The sequence below is a fragment of the Neolamprologus brichardi genome, chromosome 3 (assembly GCF_056152115.1).
Source record: "Neolamprologus brichardi isolate AB-2024 chromosome 3, ASM5615211v1, whole genome shotgun sequence".
NCBI classification, from domain to species: Eukaryota; Metazoa; Chordata; class Actinopteri; order Cichliformes; family Cichlidae; genus Neolamprologus; species Neolamprologus brichardi.
The window spans coordinates 13,276,446-13,300,956 of record NC_142106.1 but is presented as its reverse complement, the minus strand read 5'-3'; the positions used below and the strand labels follow the sequence as shown (position 1 = coordinate 13,300,956).

General features: G+C 39.2%; 2 protein-coding genes across 2 annotated transcripts in view; one reads left to right on the top strand and one right to left on the bottom strand.

Moving 5' to 3' along the window:
• LOC118454892 (CXADR-like membrane protein) overlaps positions 1-9,893 on the top strand; it is a 48,099-nt gene extending 38,206 nt beyond the window's left edge. Inside the window, exon 3 of the mRNA XM_087838134.1 lies at positions 9,553-9,893. Within this exon, the coding sequence (XP_087694260.1) occupies positions 9,553-9,893 (341 nt within the window). The remainder of the gene's footprint in view (positions 1-9,552) is intronic.
• An 8,146-nt stretch (positions 9,894-18,039) lies between these two features.
• Positions 18,040-23,769, bottom strand: LOC148103553 (hepatitis A virus cellular receptor 2 homolog). The gene is made up of 3 exons (XM_087838849.1): positions 23,705-23,769; positions 18,608-18,967; positions 18,040-18,215 (listed from the first exon to the last, which is right to left on the bottom strand). The coding sequence occupies exons 1-3, from the start codon at positions 23,754-23,756 to the stop codon at positions 18,040-18,042; spliced, it is 588 nt and encodes a 195-aa protein (XP_087694975.1). The 5' UTR covers positions 23,757-23,769.
• Between the last annotated feature and the right edge of the window lie 742 nt (positions 23,770-24,511).

Sequence of the window (24,511 nt, the reverse complement as noted above, 5' to 3'; positions counted from 1 at the left end):
CTTTTCTAACTTTATTTAAACACGTCCATGTGAACAAGGCTCTGCAGCTTACCTGTGAGCCACCTTCTCACAGGAATTACACTCACACATCATCACATCATTTAGGACACTTAAAGCTGCAGTTCACCTGAACCTTACCTGGACGACTGAGCATGTGTGAACACAGGATACACGAGAGTTACATTATTATAACATTTCAGTCAGAATATTCTGAAAACTACAGAGGGATCTTACCACACACTCACACAGGTTACCTTGTAATGTTGATCCAACCGAGAATATCAGGCAACCATCAACATCATAGCGGTGAAAGAAGTTTGTGAAAGAGCAAACAAGCTTGTGGCTTTACAGCGCTTTAAAGTGCTGTTAGCTGTTTTAGTGTTGCTGACAGTGAAGACAGCAAGGTAGGTGAGTGCTGTGTTAGGAGGGGAGGCTGGTGCCTATATTAGGGTTAGAGTCAGGGTAGAGAGGGACTGGGATTAGTAACTGTGTCCCTGTTGCTGTCCCCTATCATAACCTCCAATGAATTACAGTAGTCCAGCCTGGAAGTAATAAATGCATGAACTAGTTTTTCAGCGTCACTCTGAGACAGGATATTTCTAACTTTAGAGATGTTGCGCAAATGGAAGAACGCAGTCTTACATATTTGTTTAATATGTGCGTTGAAGGACATATCCTGGTCAAAAATGACTCCAAGGTTCCTCACAGCGTTACTGGAGGCCAAGGTAATGCCATCCAGAGTAAGAATCTGGTTAGATACCATATTTCTAAGCTTTTCAGGGCTGAGCACTAGAGGTGCAACAATACTCGTATCAGTATTGAACCGTTCGATACAGTGCTTTCGGTTTGGTACACATATAGGGTTGCCAACCGTCCCTTAAAAAACGGAATCGTCCCGTATTTAGAAACAAAAGTACACGTCCCGTATTGAGCTAATAAGGGACGCACTTTGTCCCGTAATACAGTGAGAATCAAAAGTAGTCTATAAGTTTTAATGTAATTAACTCTTTGTTTGAAAACATAATTCCCAGCCCCGCTCCTGCTTTGTGACCAATGAGCTGACAGCACACTTATGACAATTCGAGTATGACATTCAGATTACCGCTCATCTCAGATTACCGCTCACCTCAGATTACCGCTCATCTCATTGGTTGAGGAAAGGTCGCTTGCGGAGAAAATACCGGAAGACAACAGATGACCACAACAAAAAGCATGGCCAACGGGGAAAAAACGCCGACACTGCGGTGCAAGTCTCAGACGACAGTACACCTGAAGCTGGGCAAACACTGTGCGATTTTCAAACTGCACGATTGGCTCGCAGGGGTTATAAGTTCGTAGGTCACGATGCAGGTCTCACACTATACCGCCCGATGCTCTGATGCGACCCGAGTGCTCACACTGTGCCTCCATAAAATGAAGGTTATAACAGTAAATCTGTCGCTCGCTCTCCCTCTCTGTCTTTCACTCACACAGACACACACCACCATCAACTTTGCTAAACTGCTAATGAAAAACATGATCAGGCAGCTGTGATTGAGCAGCAATGTAAATCCAACTATTTTCACGGTTGTTGTGGTCGTGATAATTTGGTGATTCCACGTCGAAAAGGCTCGGATGAGCTTTCCAAAGTTCTACAAGTTGTGCCTCCATCGCTTGTGTCCAGATCACACGCTGCACAGCCGCGCTGCTCCGTCTTTTTCACCGACGTTTACGTGTTTGCGCGTGAGCGGCTGCGGTGACACCCTCACGAGCGATTGATGATCGGGAGCTGGTCGTGAGGTGTTAATCGCTTCTCGTTACCCCACGTATACTACACGATGCACGATGAACCCAAAATCGGGCCGATCACCAAATTGGTCGCACGACTCAAAAATCGGCTCAAAATGGGCCAAAAATCGCACAGTGTAAGCCCAGCATTAGACCAGCAATGTTTGTTCCTCTCAGAGAAAGAAAAAAAGGCCGCAAAAGTGCAGGGAAGAATGGGAAAAGGAAAACACCTGGCTGGAAAAGTGCACGATAACACCCATAAAGCGCACTGCACTGTGTGCCGGCGCACTTTTTCCATAGGCGTGCTTCTAATAGTGGGCACATGCAGAACATGAGGGGCGTGAAAGCTCGGGGAACCCTTAACCAATTTTTGTCCACCAGGCCACGGCAGAAGCAGATATGGTTTGTAAACACTGGTTTGTTTGTTTTTAAACCCTCTGGTTAAGGTTAAAATGGGCATGTGCAGTGAATATCAGCGCTATGTGGCCAGAAGTGTGATAATATAATTTATTTTGTGTAATAAACAACTGCAAGGATAGATGATTACAACAAATAGATGAGTAATACATAAAAGTAATACATAGATGAATAATGATGATGAGTTATGATGCGTAATCATGGGAACAAGTGGGTTTACAAACGGGAGCAAAAGCTGAAATAATGCCTCTACTGAAGCCAACTGCACTAAATGCACTAAATGTGCACTGTTACAAGAATATTTTTCTTTCTATTGTTTTCTATTAATTTATATAATTTTAAGTTAAGCAGGACAGAGTTCTTTTAAAGAAAGATTTACTTTTATTCTCAAAAGTTAAGCATGACAGGCTTCTGTTTAAGAAAGAGACCTGTTTTATTGTGTTAATGTTGTCATTTTGAGCTAAAAATAAATGGCTAAATGATTTTTGTTTCCCATGTGTTGATATCACAAAGAATACGCATCTACTTAAATCAAATTCAAGTCAAATGGTTAAAAAAAATAATTTCACACACAAAAAAAGAGCTAAAAAATTCACCACACTGGGAAGGGTGAAGACAGCTGGGTCGCCCAGCCCTGGCCACGAGGTGTCCCTTATTTATTTCTCAGGGAGTTGGCAACCCTATACACATATGTATCGAACAATACAAACGTTTTTATTTATTTTATTAACTTTCCTTCTGACGATGCTGTCTGTGTTGAGCGCTCAGTGAATCTGCGTTCGACTACTCCGCCTAGGCTGCACTGTCAAGTGCAGATCCACTGAGCGCAGCGCAAGCTAGCAAGACAGAAGCTAAGCTCGAAATTGAACCTCCCCCACCCTCATTCAGCTCTGGCATTTGGAACTATCTTGGTTTTCATGGAAGCATGACCTTGAAGGTAAGCGCATCATGGACAAAAGTAAAACAGTATGTTGGATGTGCCACACAATGCTCAATTGGTGGGAACTAGTGCGATAGCGCAGTTAGCTTGTTAACGTGTTGACGCCGTCCAGTCCCACGCACGGGGCGATCCGCGGTAACTCGTTAACAGAGATTTGCTGTGTTGTGGCGTTAACGTCATTTCAGATTAACGCTGACAGCACTAGTGGGAACACAGCGAATATGACTGCACATACGCCGACATCATCCTAGTGCAAAGACAAGTGGAAGCAGACAAAAACAACAAGCACGCATACAAACTTTACCCGAGTCATTTAGACAGCCGTTAGCACATGATTCTCCTTATGGGGACCTGATATGTTTAATATGCTGCTGAGAATATAGCCCAGAAGAAGCGTATAGTATAGCTTTTATTTTGGAAAGAGACATTTCTCTGTAATAAACTCTCTTTTCCAAAGATGAGTGATTTCTCCATCAGATAGATTTATTTTTTTATTACTTTGTTGTTTCAGCAACATTAAATTTAAAAACTGTACTTTTGAGTTAAAATATATATTTATAATTTTAATAAATGACAAATTAAAAAAGCATGAACATTTTTTTGTATCGAAAAAATATCGAACCGTGACACCAAAGTATCGAACCGAACCGAACCGTGAATTTTGTGTATCGTTGAACCCCTACTGAGTACAATTACCTCAGTTTTGTCTGAATTAAGAAGCAGAGAGTTATATTTTTAAAAACCTGAATAATCTTTATTTTCATAATTTCAGACCAGACCAGTTTAACAAAGATGGTGGCAGTGGTACACATTCAAAAGACGAATAAAATTAACAACCAAAGAAAACTCAAGTTTTGTCAAAATACACTTTTTGTAACACTTTTTGAAAAATTGGCAAAATGAAATATTGAAAAAAAAAAAAAAACACTTTGCTAACACAAAGGTAGACAGCCACAGTCCACCATTTGGACTCTGAGATCATTGCCCTTTGCTGTCAGCAGTTACATTACTCAAAGTGTTCACTGACAGATCGACTAATATGAGTGTCCCAACACTGCAGTGAAAATGAAACAACCTAATTTTTACTACATAAAAGAGAAAGCCATCATGAAATTTGCAGATGACGCCACCATCATCGGCTGCATTTCTGATGGAGATGAGGCCGCATACAGTGCAGAGGTGAGAGCCCCGACATCAACTTGCTGCTTAACATCAGCAAAACCAAAGAGCTCATCGTGGATTACAGGAGACTGCAGAGAGGAGGCCACACCTCCATCCACATTGAAGGAGCAGAGGTGGAGAGACTCAGCTGCTTCAGATTCCTGGGCATCAACATCAGCGAGGATCTGAGCTGGTCACACCATGTTGGTGTGATCACAAAAGCAGCAAGACAGCAGCTCTTCTGCCTACGGCGCCTGAGAAGATTCGGCATGAACCCCAGAATACTTACAAACTTCTACAGAGAAAGTATTGAAAGTATTCTGACTGGCTGCATCACCACCTGCTACGGCAGCTGTAATGCTCTGGATCGCAAAGCTTTGCAGAGGGTGGTGAGATCAGCACAGCGCATCACCAGGACTGAACTGCCAGCCATGCAGGATCTTTACAGACAGCGCTGCATGAGGAAGACGCAGCAGATCCTCTTTGATCCCAGCCACAGACTTTTTACACTCCTGCCGTCCGGAAGGCGATACAGAAGCATTCAGGCCCGCACTACCAGACACAGAGACAGTTTTTACCCACAAGCCATCAGACTTTTGAACTGCTGACATTCTATACACACCATTACACACTCACTGCAACTACTGGACTCTACACACTGTCACTTTAAACCACTTTAAATTCTCACTGCACAAGTTTGTTTTTGCACAACTGTAAACACGAAACTGTGAATACCAAACAATTTCAACAATCTCAAATTCTCTTAATATTAATACTTTTGTGTTTTTGTGATGGCCAAACCCATAGTAGCCACACTCTAAAGTTGGTAACGCTTGTATTTTCAATCCTTTGTTAGAACACAATAAGTTATTGTGTTGTCAACAACACACTTTAGTTTCCAATAAGTTTATTGATTGGTTTGGATACATTTGCTCTATTTGTAAGCGTGCACATTTAGTTTACTTATGTATTCATACCAGTTCATTACTTTGGTTTTTGACTAATCTTTGTTTCTTTTACTACTTATCTGCCATGATATAACGAGTTGCCAGACAAAAGGTGGTGGCCAGGGTTTGAAACCATTAAATGCAAAGAGGGATAATTGGACCGCACCACCATTTCCTGCTGAAATGTAGAATGCGTGTTTTCTTTCATTAAAAACAAAGTATTTGTATTTAATTAAATATTGAGTTTGGAGTTTAGTAGTTTTAATTTTCTTCTTTGATGTTTAGTTTATTAATAAACCAGATTGTAGTGTTTGTATTGTTTGTTTACAATTGTGTTTTGTTTAGTTATCCCTCCTGTGTTATAGTGGTCTGATGAGCCATTATATATACCAGGGATCCCCAACTCCAGGCCTCGAGGGCTGGTGTCCTGCAGGTTTTAGATCTCACCCTGGGTCAACACACCTGAATCAAATGATTAGTTCATTACCAGGCCTCTGGAGAACTTCAAGACATGTTGAGGAGTTAATTTAGCCATTTAAATCAGCTGTGATGGATCAAGGACACATCTAAAACCTGCAGGACACCAGCCTTCGAGGCCTGGGTTTGGGGACCCCTGATATATACCCTTGTGTGTCAGTTCATGTTTAGATCATTTATGTTTGTTAGGGCAGTCATTTGGTTTTGGAGTTCAGTTTTGTTTCTTTGACCTCTTTTATGATCTCAAATTTATTACTTTTGTAAGTATAATTTTTGGGTTAAATAAATGGCAACTCTATTTTTCCAATAATTCCTGTGACTCCTACTTTTTCAACTCAGTCCATCACAGTTTTGTAAGTTATTTTTATTTTTATTATTATTATGGTTATTTTCTTCTTTAATACAACTGCACACTTATATATATTTTCATGTAAAGCTGATGAGCACGAGAAAAAGAATTTCATTACAGGTAAATGTGGCTATACTGTTTATCTGTGCATGGCAATAAAAATGTTAAACTTGAGAAGTTCTCTACTCTCTGTTGATTGGACAGGAAAGTGTAGTTCAACGAAACACATTAGACTTTCACTATTACTATAGTGTCTGTGTTCTTCACTTGCTGTTGCCTGAAGAAAAAACCAAGAGGGTTTGTTGTGTGTTTGTTTGCACTGACTCAACAGGATTTCAATCAGAAGAGACACGTAAAAACTCAAGTTGAATCATATCTGCTTTTTTCACTTCAGTTCAGCTGTTTTTCCTAATGGAGTGTTAATAAGAGCCACAATAAGAATTTTTTTTTTTTGTTCAGTTGAAAGTTTGAGATTAACCTCAAAATACTGTTTTGAGAATAAAGGCAAAACCAAGAAAAACTGTCACAGCTGCTACACCCTCTACAAAATGCCTTGTGTCGAAGAGTTACTGAAAATTACTTCAGAATGAGTTTTAGTAACAAATAAATTATTTCTTTTTAGCACACAAGCACAGTTTGGTGATGAGTGTACTTTTTTATCATGTTGCCTCATATCATGCCCTAATACTCTTTGTTACACTGCCTCCTCTTCTGTAAGCTGATCCAGACTTAAGCAAAACAACAACAAAAAACCTTCAGTCACAAGATGTTTTTAATGAAGGGCTGATGTGTGAAGACGAGTTTACTGTCTTCACACATCAGCTTATTTAAGATGACTAAATTAGGGCAAGCTTTTCATTCTAAGTAAAGAGAACTATTCAGACACTCCTCCTGTGATAAAGCACTGAGAGTTTATTAAATATAATGAAAGAACTTGTTAGAAACACATAAATAAATGTTTGTCCTGCTTATAAAAGGAGTCTATCTGACCCCTGATCTATGAAACTTGTTGATTTACCTTCTCCTTCTCCTTTTTTTTTCCTTCATTTACATCTTGTTGACTTTTTGCTCTGAGCTTATGTTGAATCCTGAACTAATAAGCAAATACTAAGAGCGCCGAGGAGCGAGTACAGTATGTATCCAGATTTGAAATTCAAATGAGAGGAGGTTTTATTCAGAGAGATCTGCCACTGATTTGATTAACTTCACCTTTAGGAATTATTTCTTTCCTGAACCTTCTTAAAGTATCATAAGGAGTAATTTCATGGCATTAAACAAATCAAGAAAATCTAGTTCACAAATCTTCCTCCTCTGAGCTCACTGGGTTATTTCCCCCGACTTTACAAAGAAACATCATGGAGGAAGTAAAGAGTCTTTTTTACTGCTCTGACTGAGTTGCTTAATAATGTGATGCTGGATGTTGTAAATGTGTGGCCGAACTACAAAATCCTCAAGATGGACTACAAAAAGATCATCTTAGATACTTAAAAACCTGCTAATGTTTTGTTTTATGCACAAAATCACTACTTTACCAACTTGGATTTTATTTTAAAGGCTTGTTTATTTCTGATGAATCATATTTACATCATAGTTTACACATGTGGTTGTTTTTTTTTAACTTACCCTGCTGTGTAATAGGTCATATTGACTGCCACGCACGTATTTCCACTTCACTTCAGAAACTAGTTTGAGTAAAAAAATCTTACTCTAACTCCTCCCAGTCCAGTCAAACCAAAAGACTTTTTTATCAGTAGGGGTTTCCCTGGTAATTTTGCAGGATACGCACAATTCAAGCACTCCTTTACATTTTTAGAAGTGGTTATATTTGGAGTATACTGAAGACCTGTAAAATGGAACAAGTGCACCACCTGTGTCCCACCACGGATGATGGAGGAGGGTTAATTTTGCGATATGTTGAGTTTAAACTATATTCAGTGTCACTTTTTATATTTTATCTTTCCCTGCTCTAGATCACAGGGCTACCTTTAAGACACGCGAAGCAAAACCTGATTAAAAAGTAAACAAGGAAGCTTTGATCGTATTTTGCCACACATGGCTCGAGACATTACTCATTTCTGAAGTCAGACCCACCCTTTCTCGCATCCTTTACTCTCACCACTCACAATTGGCCTTTTATACGGTGCTCGTGTGTCGTTTATAAGCTGGCAGTGGGTACTCGAGCTGTCCACAGCAAGGAATAATCTCTGGTTAACAGCCATGCTCAGAAAGGGATTTGATGTTTTGTTGAGGCAGAGAAAGGATGACCACGAATAATGTGTTTATCATTAAACTGCTCTGGACTCTATTGTTTTCCCATCTGCTGCTGGTTTATGGCCATGAAGGTAAGAGGTGACAATATTCACATGTTTTCATATGTGATACATTCAGTGTTCCACTTTAACAGCTATAATGTTACCTGGGGATAACTGTATGGATATCAACACACATACAGCAATTATTTACATCTGTGTGTTTTATAGACAACATTATGTATGTAAATAGTATATATATATATATATATATATATATATATATATATATATATATATATATATATATATATATTTGTTTGTTCAAGTAGGGTTACTTTTGCACATGCTGTCCACAGCAAGGAATAATCTCTGGTAGTGACGGGCAGCTGAACCAATCAACTCAAAATAGAAGGTGATAAACGATAAAAATAACAAGACGGAGCAGTCGACCGAGATAAAGTATTGTGCAAGAAGGAATTTTCTTGTACAATGTGGATTGCAACAAACTGTAGACCTATTAATATGGTTGACAACACACACTTTACATAGCTTTCGTTCCTCTTTTCAATGACTTGAATTGCCTCCCCAAGAGTGACAGAGAGAGAGATAAATGTTTACAGAGTTTTTTGTAAACATGAATGTTCAAGATCTTCAATAAACATGTTAAGTGTGTATATCTTCCCTTTTTTCTCGAGTCTATTTATCATGCAAAATGAAATGCAATTAATATAGAATAAATGAATATTGAATCGTTGTTAATCAAAATTAATCCACAGCAACCTTGTGATGAATCTGATAAAAAACTGTAATTGTTTGACAGCACTAATATATCTTATATATTAGTGTATACTTACCTGTTAGTGTATAGGTTGTTTAAAAAATCGAGAGTTATATATATATATATATATATATATATATATATATATATATATATATATATATATATATATATATATATATATATATATATATATATATATATATATATATATATATATATAAACTAAATTTTTTAAACAAACCTATACACTAGATAGATAGATAGATAGATAGATAGACATGTATATAAAATTCAGCAACAAGTGTGGGAAGCACTTCCTCTGATTCAGCAGAGTCTTGTGGTCTCTATCTGTAGTACAATCTTGCTGATCAGTTGATCAGTGCTGTTGAAATTAATAATTGCATGGTGACATTTTTAACCTCTCTTCTCCTGTTTTTTTTTTCTTTTTTTGCCTCTTTCAGACCATAAAATCATCACAGCTTCGTCTGGACAGAAAAACGTCACTCTGACATGTCGCGCTCCTGACAACAACAACATAGTTGTGAAGTGGACCAGAGCTGACATGAAATCAGAATATGTGCTTTTGTACCGAGATGAAGTGTTTGTGCCAGATGAGCAGCATCCATCTTTTAAGGACCGGGTGGATCTACAGGACAGACAGATGAAGGATGGAGACGTGTCTCTGATTCTGGAGAAAGTGACGACTGCTGATAGTGGAACATACAAGTGTTATGTCGTCCACAATCGGAGTTTGAAGCTCATCAACATCGTCAGCCTGAGTGTTGATCCTCCAGGTGAGTGAGTAGAGTTGAGTGTGTATGTGATCATGTGTGCTCTATCTGTCCATGAAGCCAGATAACACACACCGATTAGTTAAACTGCAGGAATGTCTTAAAGACATAAAGACCTGGATGGCCACTAACTTTCTGCTTCTTAACTCAGATAAAACTGAGGTCATTGTACTCGGCCCTGAAAAGCTTAGAAATATGGTATCTAACCAGATTCTTACTCTGGATGGCATTACCTTGGCCTCCAGTAACGCTGTGAGGAACCTTGGAGTCATTTTTGACCAGGATATGTCCTTCAACGCACATATTAAACAAATATGTACGACTGCGTTCTTCCATTTGCGCAACATCTCTAAAATTAGAAATATCCTGTCTCAGAGTGACGCTGAAAAACTAGTTCATGCATTTATTACTTCTAGGCTGTACTGTATTGGGCTACAGTATGTCATTGTGAAACAAGTTTGGTTGGTGGTGTGCCACAGGATATTTTTAATCTATAAAATGTGTCGCGACTCGAAAAAGGTTGAAAAACACTCTTCTGTGGAACCAGCTTCCAGTTTGGATTCGGGAGACAGACACTATCTCTACTTTAAAGATTAGGCTTCAAACTTTCCTTTTTGCTAAAGCATATAGTTAGGGCTGGACCAGGTGACCCTGAATCCTCCCTTAGTTATGCTGCAATAGACGTAGGCTGCCGGGGGATTCCCATGATGCATTGAGGTTTTACTTGCCAGTCAATTTATCACTCACTATGTATTAATAGACTTTTCTGCTGAATCGTACTTGTTATTAACAGTGTTGGGAAGGTTACTTTTAAAATGTATTCCATTACAGAATACAGAATACATGCCCCAAAATGTATTCTGTAACGTATTCCTTTACGTTACTCAATGACAGTAACTTATTCTGAATACTTTGGATTACTTAATATATTATCATGCTGTTTACAAGTACTATTGCTGTGTGATTTATTACTATAACTGAAGGTTACTCACCATGCCAATACTGACTAGATTTTTAAATCTTAATATAAAATGAGTAACAGTAGGGTGGACATTAGGTAAGGCTGCACTTTTTGCAGCAATCTCGTATAGAAAACTATTCCGTGCGTAAATAAAACAGGTCCGCGGCTCCGAACCGTAGTAAAGGGACCTCTGGCTAATACGTCGGGCTCGTAGCTGAAAACTAGCTTTACTTTGTTGTCTGGGTCAACTTTGCTAGCAGAGACAGAGAGAGGCGTTGAAAGGCTGCTGCAATGGGACTTATTGTTTTGGAGGAAAACACGAACACGGTGTACAGTCGAGTCTTAATAGCTTACTTACAACTGGGCTCGTCAGGCTCTCTTCTTGGCTGCAGTGGTTATTATTATATTTACATGCTTCCAGCTCCCGTTTCTGGTTGGTGACAACTCATACTTTTCCACTTTTTTTGTCCCTACTTCGCACTCACAGGCACATAATAGGTATGGCAGTCCATTCTCCCTGCAGCACGGACTACACTGCCCATCAGGCTACATTCTTTAGGGCGATGCCTGTAGCACTCTGCCTGTAGCACTCTGCCTATTACCTTCATACTAAATAATTTTTTGAATATTTAAAAAAAAAAAAATTTCTTCACGTCATTATGCAGGCCGCAATTGGAGGTGACATGGGCCGCCAGATTGAGACACAGAACCTCTTAATGCGTATGGAAACAAAAAATTGAGAAGGCATAGCCTAATATATAAAACAGGAAAATACTGCCGTGTAATCTCTTTATTTCAACAAAGTAACTGTATTCTGAATACCACCTTTTTAAACTCCGACAAGAAAAACTCAGACAAGAAAGGCTAATTTCTGCTGGTTAATGCTTCGCGATTTAAGATTCTTTATTTGTTTATTTGTTTGATCAAGTCTCACAAGTGTCAGTACTAATAAATGATCAAAATTATAATATTTCTGACTGTCTTTCCCGATTCAAATCAAATCGTGGATCGAATGAAATTGGGGGTCTTGTGAATAGCAATTGAATCACAATACCCAGCCTAGTCTGAGTGATGTGATCAGCTGACATCCACACCTGTTTCTTACCCGCAGATCAAGCTGGAGGACACACAGAGGTTGGAGAGAAGAAGGATGGAGTCAGTAGAGGACGTCTTGGACTGATAGCTGGTGTGATAGTTTTTGGTGTGATGGTTGCTTTGGTGATCTTTATAACACTAAAAACCAGTCTGAAACAAAACTCTTTGCAGTGTTTTTACTGACTACAGACAAATCAGAGTTTCCTGTAGCATCATTCTGTACAGACATGTCTCAGTGTTCCTCTAAACTCTGCTGTAAACATGAATAAACTGGACAGAAACACAGAGGTTTTACTCCTTTGTTACCAAGTGTTTTGTAAAAATAAAATTGCAATGTCTGCCTTTGTGAGTGTGTGGATGTGAACCTAGACCAAGAAATTATGTTCAACGTTATCACCACAGTACACAAAGAGTAAGAAAAACTATCAAAATATCAACCTGACCAGACACAGAGAATGAGAATTTTTCCTTATTGTTTCCCTACATACACAGGATTAAAATCTTACTACTTTTAAAAACCACTTAATCCCCACGAGAAATATAAGTCCAGACGTGTGGTATCCACAGAAATCTCTGAATCTCAGCTAAAATGTCATATAAACCATTTCTACAACCACCAAACACATCGAAAACTAGCCATGATTAAATGAGCAGTTACGTAAAAGCGCAGAAGTCGGCTAAACAAACAAAACCAAACAAGAAATTCTTCAAACTTCATGTAACCGGCTAAAGATATGCTGGTTATCTTCCAGAGCTATCACTGACTCCACACACCAAGTTTCACCTCGATCAGACCAAAATTCACTGAATGAGCCGCAAAAGAAGACCACAAAAACACACAGCTGCGCAAATGCGCTAAGACAGAAATTGGCTTCCCGTCCCGATTTCCTCCGTTATTTTCGCCGGTAGCCGGTAGCCACGTGATTATCAGCAGTTACCACACCTACCTAGCTGCATCAGAGCCGTTTTCCGTCAACAAACTCCATTTTAGACCCACCTACAGACACGTGACTGGATAGACTGGATACAGTAAATTTGGGCCCTCGTGGGTTTTGGCATTGCAACGTCTGATTGGTTGAAGTGACGTGAACGTGGCATCGTTACTATGAATCTATTGGCTCAAACGATGCCCCGACGAGGTGTCAATCATGCAAATTGACCAAAAGAAACCAAAGTTACAGCCCCTCAGAGTTTAAAGGGCCAGAGGCCAATTAAACGCTCCATGCGCACGGCAGAAAAGGGCCGTTGCCATGTAAATGTGTGGTTAATTCTTCAAAAATATATTTAAAAAAAGCATTTTTAGGCCTGTTAATAAAATGTATTAATTTTGGCTCTTTAATACCTAAAAAAATCAACTGGCATGGTGTCCAATTGTGTGCCAAAATTGGACATTTTTGTACAACGTCTGGATATTCATGTATTGACAGCGCTGTAATTTTTCACTGATTCACTTTAGAAACATAAATCTTTGCACAGATGATGTTTATATGTTGGTTACTGAATTCCTGGAATGAAATGAGAACTAAGGCATATTTTTAAAAGGGTTATATGCTAAAAATTAAAAAAAAAAAAAGTCTCAGTAACTTTGACACAGTAATATCTGCTTCAATATTTACACCTCTGATGAAATCTCACAAGTGTTAGCTTTATTTTGATACCAAGATTGTAAGTACAGAGCTTGTAATTGCAGAGAAATAATCAATTAAATTTGGGCATTACATTTGCGAGCAGGAAGCTCAGAAACCCGCTTGGGGCTTAAGGTTTAAGTTTTGTTTCAGTTAAGAGGAAGCTCATGAATGTGGTTTCAACAGAGTGAGTGAAGTGTGTCAGAGTTTCAAGCTTTAAACCACAAACTGTGACACCAGCAAGATTACAGGAAGAGACCAGGCTGAGCTGTTTCATCTTTTCTTTAAAGACAAACACACTTTTTTAACCTTTAAAATAATAACGAAAACTTGTGCCCACACTAAAAAGACAAATCAGTCAGAGGTACGGGGCCTGTTGTAATCAGTGCTCTGTGGTGGTCCTTTATACTGATTTGACTTGCACTCATATTTTTAGCCATAGTAGCTGCAAACATGGTACTCACATGACTTAGGCTCCTTTGACAGCTGCAGGTGGTAATCCCCCCTTTGGACAAGAACAAAATAAACAGTTTAAACTTACAACATGATTAGAAGTAATTTCATGATATATGAGACAATCTGCGTGCTGAAAGTAGTTTATAAATTCTCTCCTCTGACTTCAGCTGAACACTTTTCAGCGTATCAATCTGCTTGATAGTGGTCTCTTTATGTGATGTGAAGTGGTGTTGTATGCTGTTATCTGCTGCAATATAACAACACGTCTGGACTTCTTGAAGTTTCTTGAAGATGTTTCACCTCGCTTCTTTTCAAGCTCCGTAGACTATGATGACCTGGATGACTGAGAACTTTCAGACAAATATAACAACGCCAGAGCTGAGAACAGATGGAGTTACACTGCTATGCTCTCCACTTTAACCATTTTATCTCATCTAGCTCATGATCTTTGTTAAACTCACACCACAAACTGCTTCACAGAGAAAGACATTATAATATGAAGGAGATCTGAAAGTAACACCTCTGAGTTATGAATTTCCAGAATGTTAACAGGTTCTGCTATAATATCCGGTATGCATGCCGAGTTGGTTTGCATTGAAGCTCTGATTATGGGAATTTTTATACCTTTCTGAGAAAATATCTTAATCTGCGGTTAATTTCCACCTGCACCTGGTTGCGATGTGCTGGGCGAGTTACAAAAGTGTATGAGTTGAGCCCCAAGAGTATGCTGAAATTCAGAAATGTGTGTAATGATTTGTATGCGTGAGCGATGCTTTATCTGTGCTCTGCAGAAGTGATTATGAAAGCTTACTTGACGTTAAATCCTCTTGTTACTTGTCTGGTCCCTCCTCTGGACTAGAACCACCGTCCATATATAAAGTGAGAGATCAGTATTAAGAGTTACAAATGCATATATGATCCACGAGGGTAAACTGACATTTACAAATGTTACTGATACAAACTGAGTCCTGCATAGAAACATGAAATCAGTCAGCTTCTCTCAGCCTCATATTTCTGACATGGTAATAAAACATATTCTTTGGTTTCATCTTCTCCACAATGATCTCATTTCCCTGTTTCTTTATTGGAAACATGCCGGCAAACATGCCTGTGTGGGCCCACAGTGGGTAGGTGTGGGTGAACTGTGGGGTTGTGTGGGCAGGGAAAATACATATTCATCCCACAATAAGGACAAGTGTGTGTTAACGCACATGGCCCACAGCAGTTTTTTCTTTTAGAGTTTTGAGTTTTCGGTGGGTGTCCAAAGATTTTGGTGCCACATAAAAACAAACAGCCGTACAATAACACACACAGTGTGTTATTGTACCTACAGTGTGTTTAGACAGACCTACAGTGTGTTTCAGATAAACAGCCTCTTTGATCACATCAGCAGATTTGTTTCTCGTGTCAGAGCACCACTTTGTTTGTTCTAATGTGCGATCAGTAACATTAATCTATAGTTGGATGATTATAGATGTGGACACTGCGTCTACAGCTGGGGGAATATGTTTGTGTCACCAACACACGTGAGAGCTGACTAAATCCTTGCATTGTTTTTTCTGTGCTTTTATGCATGAACAGCGGGAATCTCCCGAACATCTGTGAACACCTTGGCCATGTGAGCAAAACAGAAACAGACCTTAAAGTGAGGAGAGATGGTGGAGGTTTAGCTGTGATCAAGAAGTGATCATAGAACAGTCACCAAAGCTGTGATAATAGGCATACATTAGATTTTATCTGAGCTAATAATTAATATTCTGGGCATTGTGTGAGCTCAGAGGGTGGGCTGTGTGCTGTTTGGTGCAGATTCAGCTGGGTTTCTCTGAGAAGACACATAAACACTCAGTTTGTTTAAATCCAGGTTGAAGACTCACCTGTTCTCAGCTGCATTTGAATAAAGCACCAAATCCACACTTAAGCTTAAATTTCAAAACTTACATTTTAACTACTGATTTTATGTTTTGATTTTATATACTGTTTTGTTTGTTTGTTTGTTAATTTGTTAGTTAGTTAGTTTGCTTGTTTTAATCAATTTTAAATCATGCTTTTTATTTGTTTTTGTTTCTAATGTTTCTGTAAAGCACTTTGAATCACCTTGTTGAATTGTGCTGTACAAATAAACTTGCCTTGCCTAATGGCCAAGCAGTGAAGGCACAGATCAAAAGCTGTTAAGCAGTCTTTTTTTATTTATTTATATATTCCTGTTGTTGCACAGTTCTTCTTTTTTAAATTCTTTTTTTTTTCACAGCAGTGGATTAGTGTATATTTGTTTTGTTGGACAACAAAAACAAAATCTAACAGATGTAAGAAGCTGAGCTATGCTCCATTTCAGTCGAGTTCAGAAACCGTGGGGTTTACACAGTGAAGCAGGAAGTAACAATAATCATAAATTAAATACAAAACGCACATACAGCAGCAATTCAGTTCAATTCAGTTTTATTTACATAGCATCAAATCACAACAGCCGTTGCCTCAAGGTGCTTTATAATATTTTTAACGTAAATATCTTACAAAAATTACAGAGAAAACCCCAATAATCAAACAACCCCTTATAAGCAAGCAGTTGGTGGCAGTGGGAAGGAAAAACTCCTTTTAACAGGAAGAAACCTCCAGCAGAACCAGGCTCAGGGAGGGGCGGGGCCATTTGCCATGACCAGTTGAAGTGATGAAGATGTGATAAAAGACACACCGATGAGGTGATCAGTGTATCAATCAAAGACAATGGAAATAAGTTAACAGAGAAAATAATATTTAAGAGAACCTGCTCTGTAAATTAAATCAACACATAATTAAAAAAAGAAAATCAGACAAACTTCACCTCCTTACACTTGGCACCTTCCTCCATGAAACTGAACTGGACTGTTTTGGCAGTTCCTTGAATGAGGTCCAGTTTGGAGGAGAGGTGACAAACAAATTACTCAAATAAAAATTTTAAAATTGGCATTTTCATCAGACCCTTTGGACTCGGAGTTGGCAGCACAACACTGACGCAAAATAACAAACATTACTTGGTGCTAATGTAAAACAAATAAAACAAAATAAATAGTAAACTAAAGTCAGAAAGAGTCATTTGATGCCAGTGTTACATTAAATTCAGTTATTATGTACAAAATAAATCATCAGCTTAGAAAATGCAAAGCTTTGTTCACTGTATAAAAACACTTCACAGATAATAGTCGGGGCACAGATTTAAAGCAGAAAATGAATCCTGCCTTTAGCACTAAACAACGCTGTGGTGTAAACACAGTCAGCCCAGTCTCACAGGAAATATGAAACAGTCACAGTGTTTGTGTTCAGTGACACAAATGTTCACTTCATCACAGCCAGCATGACTTCATAATCGTGTATTTCGTGAGTGTAACACATCTGTTTGTCAAACTCTTTAGTGAGAATAAAGACTCTGATGCCAACTGGCATCTCCATCCAACCCCAACCCAGCAGTTTCAGCCCCTCCACCATCAGGATGTGGACTTTTTACTCTTTAAAAGGGGAAAATATTAATTTAGTGTTCAGGGGCATGAAGCACAATTAGAAGTTGTGACTGTTTCATAAAGTGCTGTGAGACTGTTTGGACTGTTTGAGGTAACGTGTTCATGTATAAGAGTTCACATCCTTTGATCAATGAACACACCAGTCGTGTCAAACAGCTTGTAACGCTCTGAGTTTAGGAAAGAGAAATCCCACATTCAGCACCACGAAATCTGTGGATCAGACTTAAATGTTTTACGCAGCATGGGAACAAACAGGAAACAATTTCTGTTTTTTGCTCGTAGTCTGGTTCTTCACCAGGAACCTGTTTATCAGCAACTCAAAGCTCCCACATTTTTAGAGCCCATGGCAGTGGATGCTGCTGTAATTATACTCTGGTTTTGTGCTTGTTTCAGCCACCAGTTGGTCAGCTTCTCAAATTCTAGAAATGTTTTTATGGTAACGATATGAAGTAACATTTATTTCTGTACATCGTCAGATAATGTCTTGAGCCATGCCGAGTGAAAATATCAAGCTTGGAATAACAGAATTTCAAACTTGCTGCAGTCCAACAGGAGGCTGGTATGAATCCTGAATATGAGGAGTATTACGTTTTGTGTAGACCACAAAACCACCAGCAGCAACCAGAACCAAAGCAAAAAGTGACAGACCAGCGATGAGCCCAACAGATCCATCCTCCTTCCCTCCATCCTCTGTGTGTGGCTGACCTGCAGGTGAGAAACAGGTGTGAGGTGTCAGCTGTCAGGTAGGTGATGAGTGAAGAACAGAACAGAATCCATTTCCTCTTCAAACTGCTGTCAGACATTATCTACTGCACTCTGATCACATCACTCAGACCAGCTGCTTTCTACAAAGTCTGGAATATTATTGGATGTATTTTCTTTTCTATTCTTTTTAAAACATTGTTTAAGTTGAGGCTGATGTCCGGCACAAAGAAAGATTCCCAGCTTCCTGCTCACAGTGAGGCTTATCATCAGTACTCTGTATTATCAGATATACATGAAGTGGAAAAAGATGGATGGTTGGACCCTTAGGTCTGACTTAACCCACCAATTCCTCTTTAACCAGAGACAAACAGGTAAAGAGGTTTCAGACTCACCTGCAGGAACAACCTTCAGGCTGGTTTCACTGATGATCTCAGGGGTCACTCTCTTGTCGCGTCCTGAGCCACTCTGATATGAGATGTGGCACTCATATGTCCCAGTGTCATTAACGGTGGTGTTGTGCAGAATGATGGACATATTTCCACCTTTCATTTGTGGATCTCCCAGCTCCACTCGACCTTGGAACAATGGATGCTGGTAGGCTTTGTAAGGACGATCTTCCCGGTAGAAGAAGACATAACCATCTGTTTGCATGCCCCTCTTGTTCCACGCTATCACTGTGATAGTCCCTTCAGTGGGACCCTGGCAGTCAAGAGTTGCATCAGCTCCAGCCTCCACTTGGACCTCATCTTGGCCTGAAGGAAGGAGGAAAACACAATCCAGAGGAAGCATGGAGAATGTTAGTATTGCGTGAGGCCCTTCTTTAAAAAATACTTGTATGCCTCTAAAAATCCAGTTTCTTTGGACATTATCGATTTGGTGTGATCAAGTATCAAAACCTGTGGACATGCAAACACAACCGGAGCTGTGTCTTAGAATACAAATATCTTCATTGAACACAAGAAATACATTTATTTATCTATGTTTATTGCAATAAAGGAAATAAATGCATGTATCTGTGATTTTTGGATCAAATAATTTGACCATTAAATGGCTGTAAACAGACAACGTTGTTTACATGAATTTAGCATTAGAATCACCAGAACACACACACACTGAAATTCATGTGTGTGTTCATTTTGTAGCAGTTGTTTGACTTGGAGCGAATACTCTATTAACTTATTATTGAACTTTGTTCTCAAAAAAGTATTTTGAGTTTAATCTCAGAATGAAGCGTAATATATATTTTTCTTAATGAGGTCCTGGTACTCCACAGTACAGTTTGCAGTCATTTCATTTGTTGCCTTCAGGCTCTCTCGCTGCCTGCCTACATCACATTCAGCAAAATTGCACAATTGGTCAATGATGAAAAAGAGGTATTCAATGGCAGACAGAAATGTGAAGGGGGCACATGGTGACAGTGGAGGAGGGAAAGGGGTGAGGGTTGGGTGCTGTGGATAACTGTTTTTGTCATGTAATTGGATTGCACTTTGTCAGGTCTCTACCTTAACACCTGACCAACTTGGGTGTCCCACCTGAAGGCTAAACTTCTGCTGGTCTAGCTTTTAGGGTCACTGAGACATGCAAACCCCCCTGACCATGTTAAAAACAAAACAGCAAAAAAGTAAATAAAATATTGCTCATCAGATTCCAACAACTAAAAACATGACATTTGCCATCATTGGAAGGCCTATATCAAATATATTCAAGCCCAACAATAACACTTCTCATATTAACAAAACTAAAAAGGGTAGGCCAAGTTATTTAAAAAAAATAAAACTGAAAAATAGAAATAAAGAATAAAATAAAATATCTACCCAGATCTTTACAGCCAACAACATAATATTTATCTTAATTAAATAGCCTATTCTCGAATAAATTTGCAAAATAAAGTAAAAATAAAATAAGACATTCATTTAATGGACCCTCAAATTAACAGAGACACATTGAACGCACCTCATTGCCTGACATAGCGTTCTTTGAAGCTGCACTTCATCTCAAAGGCAGGTTAATAAATTAGATGTAACTTGGCCACAACACTTTCACATGGGTTCTTTAGAATTTTGATTCAAGCTTGAAGGCGGTGGCAAGATGCGGCAAAACCCACGGTGCATCCACTATAGACACAACAGTCCATGCTCAGCATTACTTCTCCACAAAGTTTCAAAATAAAGTCTCGCAATTAAAGGAAAACTGATAATAAAAAATGTTTCTAACAAATACAATGAAGAACATTAAAATAATAATTCACTGTCAGGTACAGTCGCTATGATTTTGACGACAGAGATTAGCTGCATAATTTTGCTCTGACTGCTTATCGAGAAACCTGACTCCGGCTCATTTGCATAACAGTGAATGGCTGCATAGCTGGGGTTCTCTGCCTAGTGGTGTGTGAGCGAACGAGACGTGAAACCTGTCATTTCATTTGGGCCTTTCCAGCGGATTTTTCACCTACTGTAGTAAATCCTGTTTGGGCGGTAATCTGTTATTTTCTTTCTGAAATTCTAAAAGTTTGACTTAAGGAGGCAGGACGTTTGTTTAAGGGCCCCAGCATATAGCCGGGCTCTATGGGCTCAAATTGTGGTCATAAATATTTTGTACTTGTAAATCAAATACGTATTTGTGAAACTGAACTGTTTATGATGGTTGGTGTTGATACTTTGTGGGGCTGTGGCATTCAGTTCCCCAGTTGGCACTTTGAATATTACGTGTAAAGCAAGCCCAGGTTCACTCCTACTTCATATGTATGCATGTATGTACGTGTGTGTGTGTGTGTATACATTATATATACATTAATTCCATAATTTGTCTTTTTTGGGGGGTTGGGATATGTTCAAAAGCTACACACACAGCTACATAAATAGTTCTAAGTGCATTCAGGTGTTGAATAAAAAAAGATTACATGTTAAGATTTTGTCAGTACCCTTATTTTATTGTGTTACATTTCACCACAGGATATGTTACAACTAACCCAGACAATGATGTTAATTGTAACTTTTCGCTCTTTGTGTTACCATGCAATGAGGAATTGTGTTGCAGAGAAAATAGCTGTACTATTTAATAGCAGAGACATGTAAATACTTTGCATTGCATTTTGAATCCACTACCTTAAAAGAGCTCCAAGCTACAGACAGAAATGTCAGAAATGTTAGACTATCCCCGGTCTCCCCTACTTGTGTTTATTAAACACTGGTTGCTAGGGCAAGAAGTTAGCGCGTGACATTTGATTACGCAAGTTGTGTTTCCGCTCTGTTACGATAGGAGAAATTCAATTCATTCATCGTTATTCATTAGGGTTGCCAACTCCCTGAGAAATAAATAAGGGACACCTCGTGGCCAGGGCCGGGCGACCCAGCTGTCTTCACCCTTCCCAGTGTGGTGAATTTTTTAGCTCTTTTTTTGTGTGTGAAATTATTTTTTTTAACCATTTGACTTGAATTTGATTTAAGTAGATGCGTATTCTTTGTGATATCAACACATGGGAAACAAAAATCATTTAGCCATTTATTTTTAGCTCAAAATGACAACATTAACACAATAAAACAGGTCTCTTTCTTAAACAGAAGCCTGTCATGCTTAACTTTTGAGAATAAAAGTAAATCTTTCTTTAAAAGAACTCTGTCCTGCTTAACTTAAAATTATATAAATTAATAGAAAACAATAGAAAGAAAAATATTCTTGTAACAGTGCACATTTAGTGCATTTAGTGCAGTTGGCTTCAGTAGAGGCATTATTTCAGCTTTTGCTCCCGTTTGTAAACCCACTTGTTCCCATGATTACGCATCATAACTCATCATCATTATTCATCTATGTATTACTTTTATGTATTACTCATCTATTTGTTGTAATCATCTATCATTGCAGTTGTTTATTACACAAAATAAATTATATTATCACACTTCTGGCCACATAGCGCTGATATTCACTGCACATGCCCATTTTAACCTTAACCAGAGGGTTTAAAAACAAACAAACCAGTGTTTACATACCATATCTGCTTCTGCCGTGGCCTGGTGGACAAAAATTGGTTAAGGGTTCCCCGAGCTTTCACGCCCCTCATGTTCTTCATGTGCCCACCATTAGAAGCACGCCTATGGAAAAAGTGCGCCGGCACACAGTGCAGTGCGCTTTATGGGTGTTATCGTGCACTTTTCCAGCCAGGTGTTTCCCTTTTCCCATTCTTCCCTGCACTTTTGCGGCCTTTTTTTCTTTCTCTGAGAGGAACAAACATTGCTGGTCTAATGCTGGGCTCACACTGTGCGATTTTTGGCCCATTTTGAGCCGATTTTTGAGTCGTGCGACCAATTTGGTGATCGGCCCGATTTTGGGTTCATCGTGCATCGTGTAGTATAGGTGGGGTAACGAGAAGCGATTAACATCTCACGACCAGCTCCCGATCATCAACCGCTCGTGAGGGTGTCACCGCAGCCGCTCACGCGCAAACACGTAAACGTCGGTGAAAAAGACGGAGCAGCAGTGCAGTGCAGCGTGTGATCTGGACACAAGCGATGGAGGCACAACTTGTAGAACTTTGGAAAGCTCATCCGAGCCTTTTCGACGTGGCATCACCAAATTATCACGAGCACAACAACCGTGAAAATAGTTGCATTTACATTGCTGCTCAATCACAGCCGCCTGATCATGTTTTTCATTAGCAATTTAGCAAAGTTGATGGTGGTGTGTGTCTGTGTGAGTGAAAGACAGAGAGGGAGAGCGAGTGACAGATTTACTGTTATAACCTTCATTTTATGGAGGCACAGTGTGAGCACTCGGGTCGCATCAGAGCATCGGGCGGTATAGTGTGAGACCTGCATCGTGACCTACGAACTTATAACCCCTGCGAGCCAATCGTGCAGTTTGAAAATCGCACAGTGTTTGCCCAGCTTCAGGTGTACTGTCGTCTGAGACTTGCACCGCAGTGTCGGCGTTTTTTCCCCGTTGGCCATGCTTTTTGTTGTGGTCATCTGTTGTCTTCCGGTATTTTCTCCGCAAGCGACCTTTCCTCAACCAATGAGATGAGCGGTAATCTGAGATGAGCGGTAATCTGAATGTCATACTCGAATTGTCATAAGTGTGCTGTCAGCTCATTGGTCACAAAGCAGGAGCGGGGCTGGGAATTATGTTTTCAAACAAAGCGTTAATTACATTAAAACTTATAGACTACTTTTGATTCTCACTGTATTATGGGACAAAGTGCGTCCCTTTTCAGCTCAATACGGGACGTGTACTTTTGTTTCTAAATACGGGACGATTCCGTTTTTTAAGGGACGGTTGGCAACCCTATTATTCATAAACTCTTTCTCACAACACGGAGACGTTTAATGAGAACTTAAAACGGTCACCGTCTTCAGCGTGTGTGCGTGTTTCAGAAAACATGTAAGCCTCGGTTAAACGTCGAGAAACTCCGACAAGTCACCGTTTTTAACATGTTTACTGATGACTTTTATTTATTTATTGTTTAGTTCGTGTAAAGTTTGCTCTTTCTCACTCACCTGTCTGTCCAGGAATTACGGTTAAAAGTAGCACAACTCCCAGAGACTTCATCTGCGACCACAGAGTAGAGACTAATGCCGGGTTCACGTGATGGGGGCGTTTAAAAAAAAAAAAAAAAGCACCTAGCATTTCTCGACAGCTCTGCCTCCTTTTCGACTAGCGGGACATTTAAACAATGGATAAACCGTTTACAAACAAATTCATGCTTTTCTCCTCAACAGAGTTGTTCCCCGATTGAACAACAGCGCCGTAAAATAAGAAGAATGACGCCTAATTACAGAGTTAATAATACAGACTTTGTAATATCATGTGAAGATTCCTCAGCCAGATGAAGTTTTTACTGACAATTGACAGTGATAGATAGAGAGATATCATCATTATTCCAACAATCCTCTCCACACAGACAAGCATAAACACACTTGATTATCACTAAATCAAATTTAACACACGTTTGTAATGACGCCAATTCAGTTTACAATGGGGTTCATTCGCTCGGTCAGCAGGTGGCGTAATCCTCGTACACTGGGGAGTAAACTGCCATTAAACGAACAGGAGAAGAAGAAAACCCCTGCACATGCGCGGTACGGATCGGGTAGATTCGATTTGTATGGTCCGACTTTGCACATGCGCAGTAAGGATTGGGAGTCCTGATCCGTAACTATCTTTTTATTTTTCGTTTTTGTCTACTTTATATTGAAATGTTTCATTATTGGGAACATTTTAAGAGATACTTGTTATTCTTAACATCTTTTTTTTTAAATTATTAAACTTTATTAAGAAACAGTATACAGAACATGTATACAACC

Excerpts from the sequence above, each read along its gene's own strand:
- LOC148103553 (XM_087838849.1), bottom strand. The coding sequence starts at position 23,756 with ATGAAGTCTCTGGGAGTTGTGCTACTTTTAACCGTAATTCCTGGACAG. Across the intron at positions 18,968-23,704 it reads CGTAATTCCTGGACAGACAG|GCCAAGATGAGGTCCAAGTG; the intron begins GTGAGTGAGAAA and ends TCCTTCCTTCAG. Across the intron at positions 18,216-18,607 it reads CCTGAAGGTTGTTCCTGCAG|GTCAGCCACACACAGAGGAT; the intron begins GTGAGTCTGAAA and ends TCTCACCTGCAG.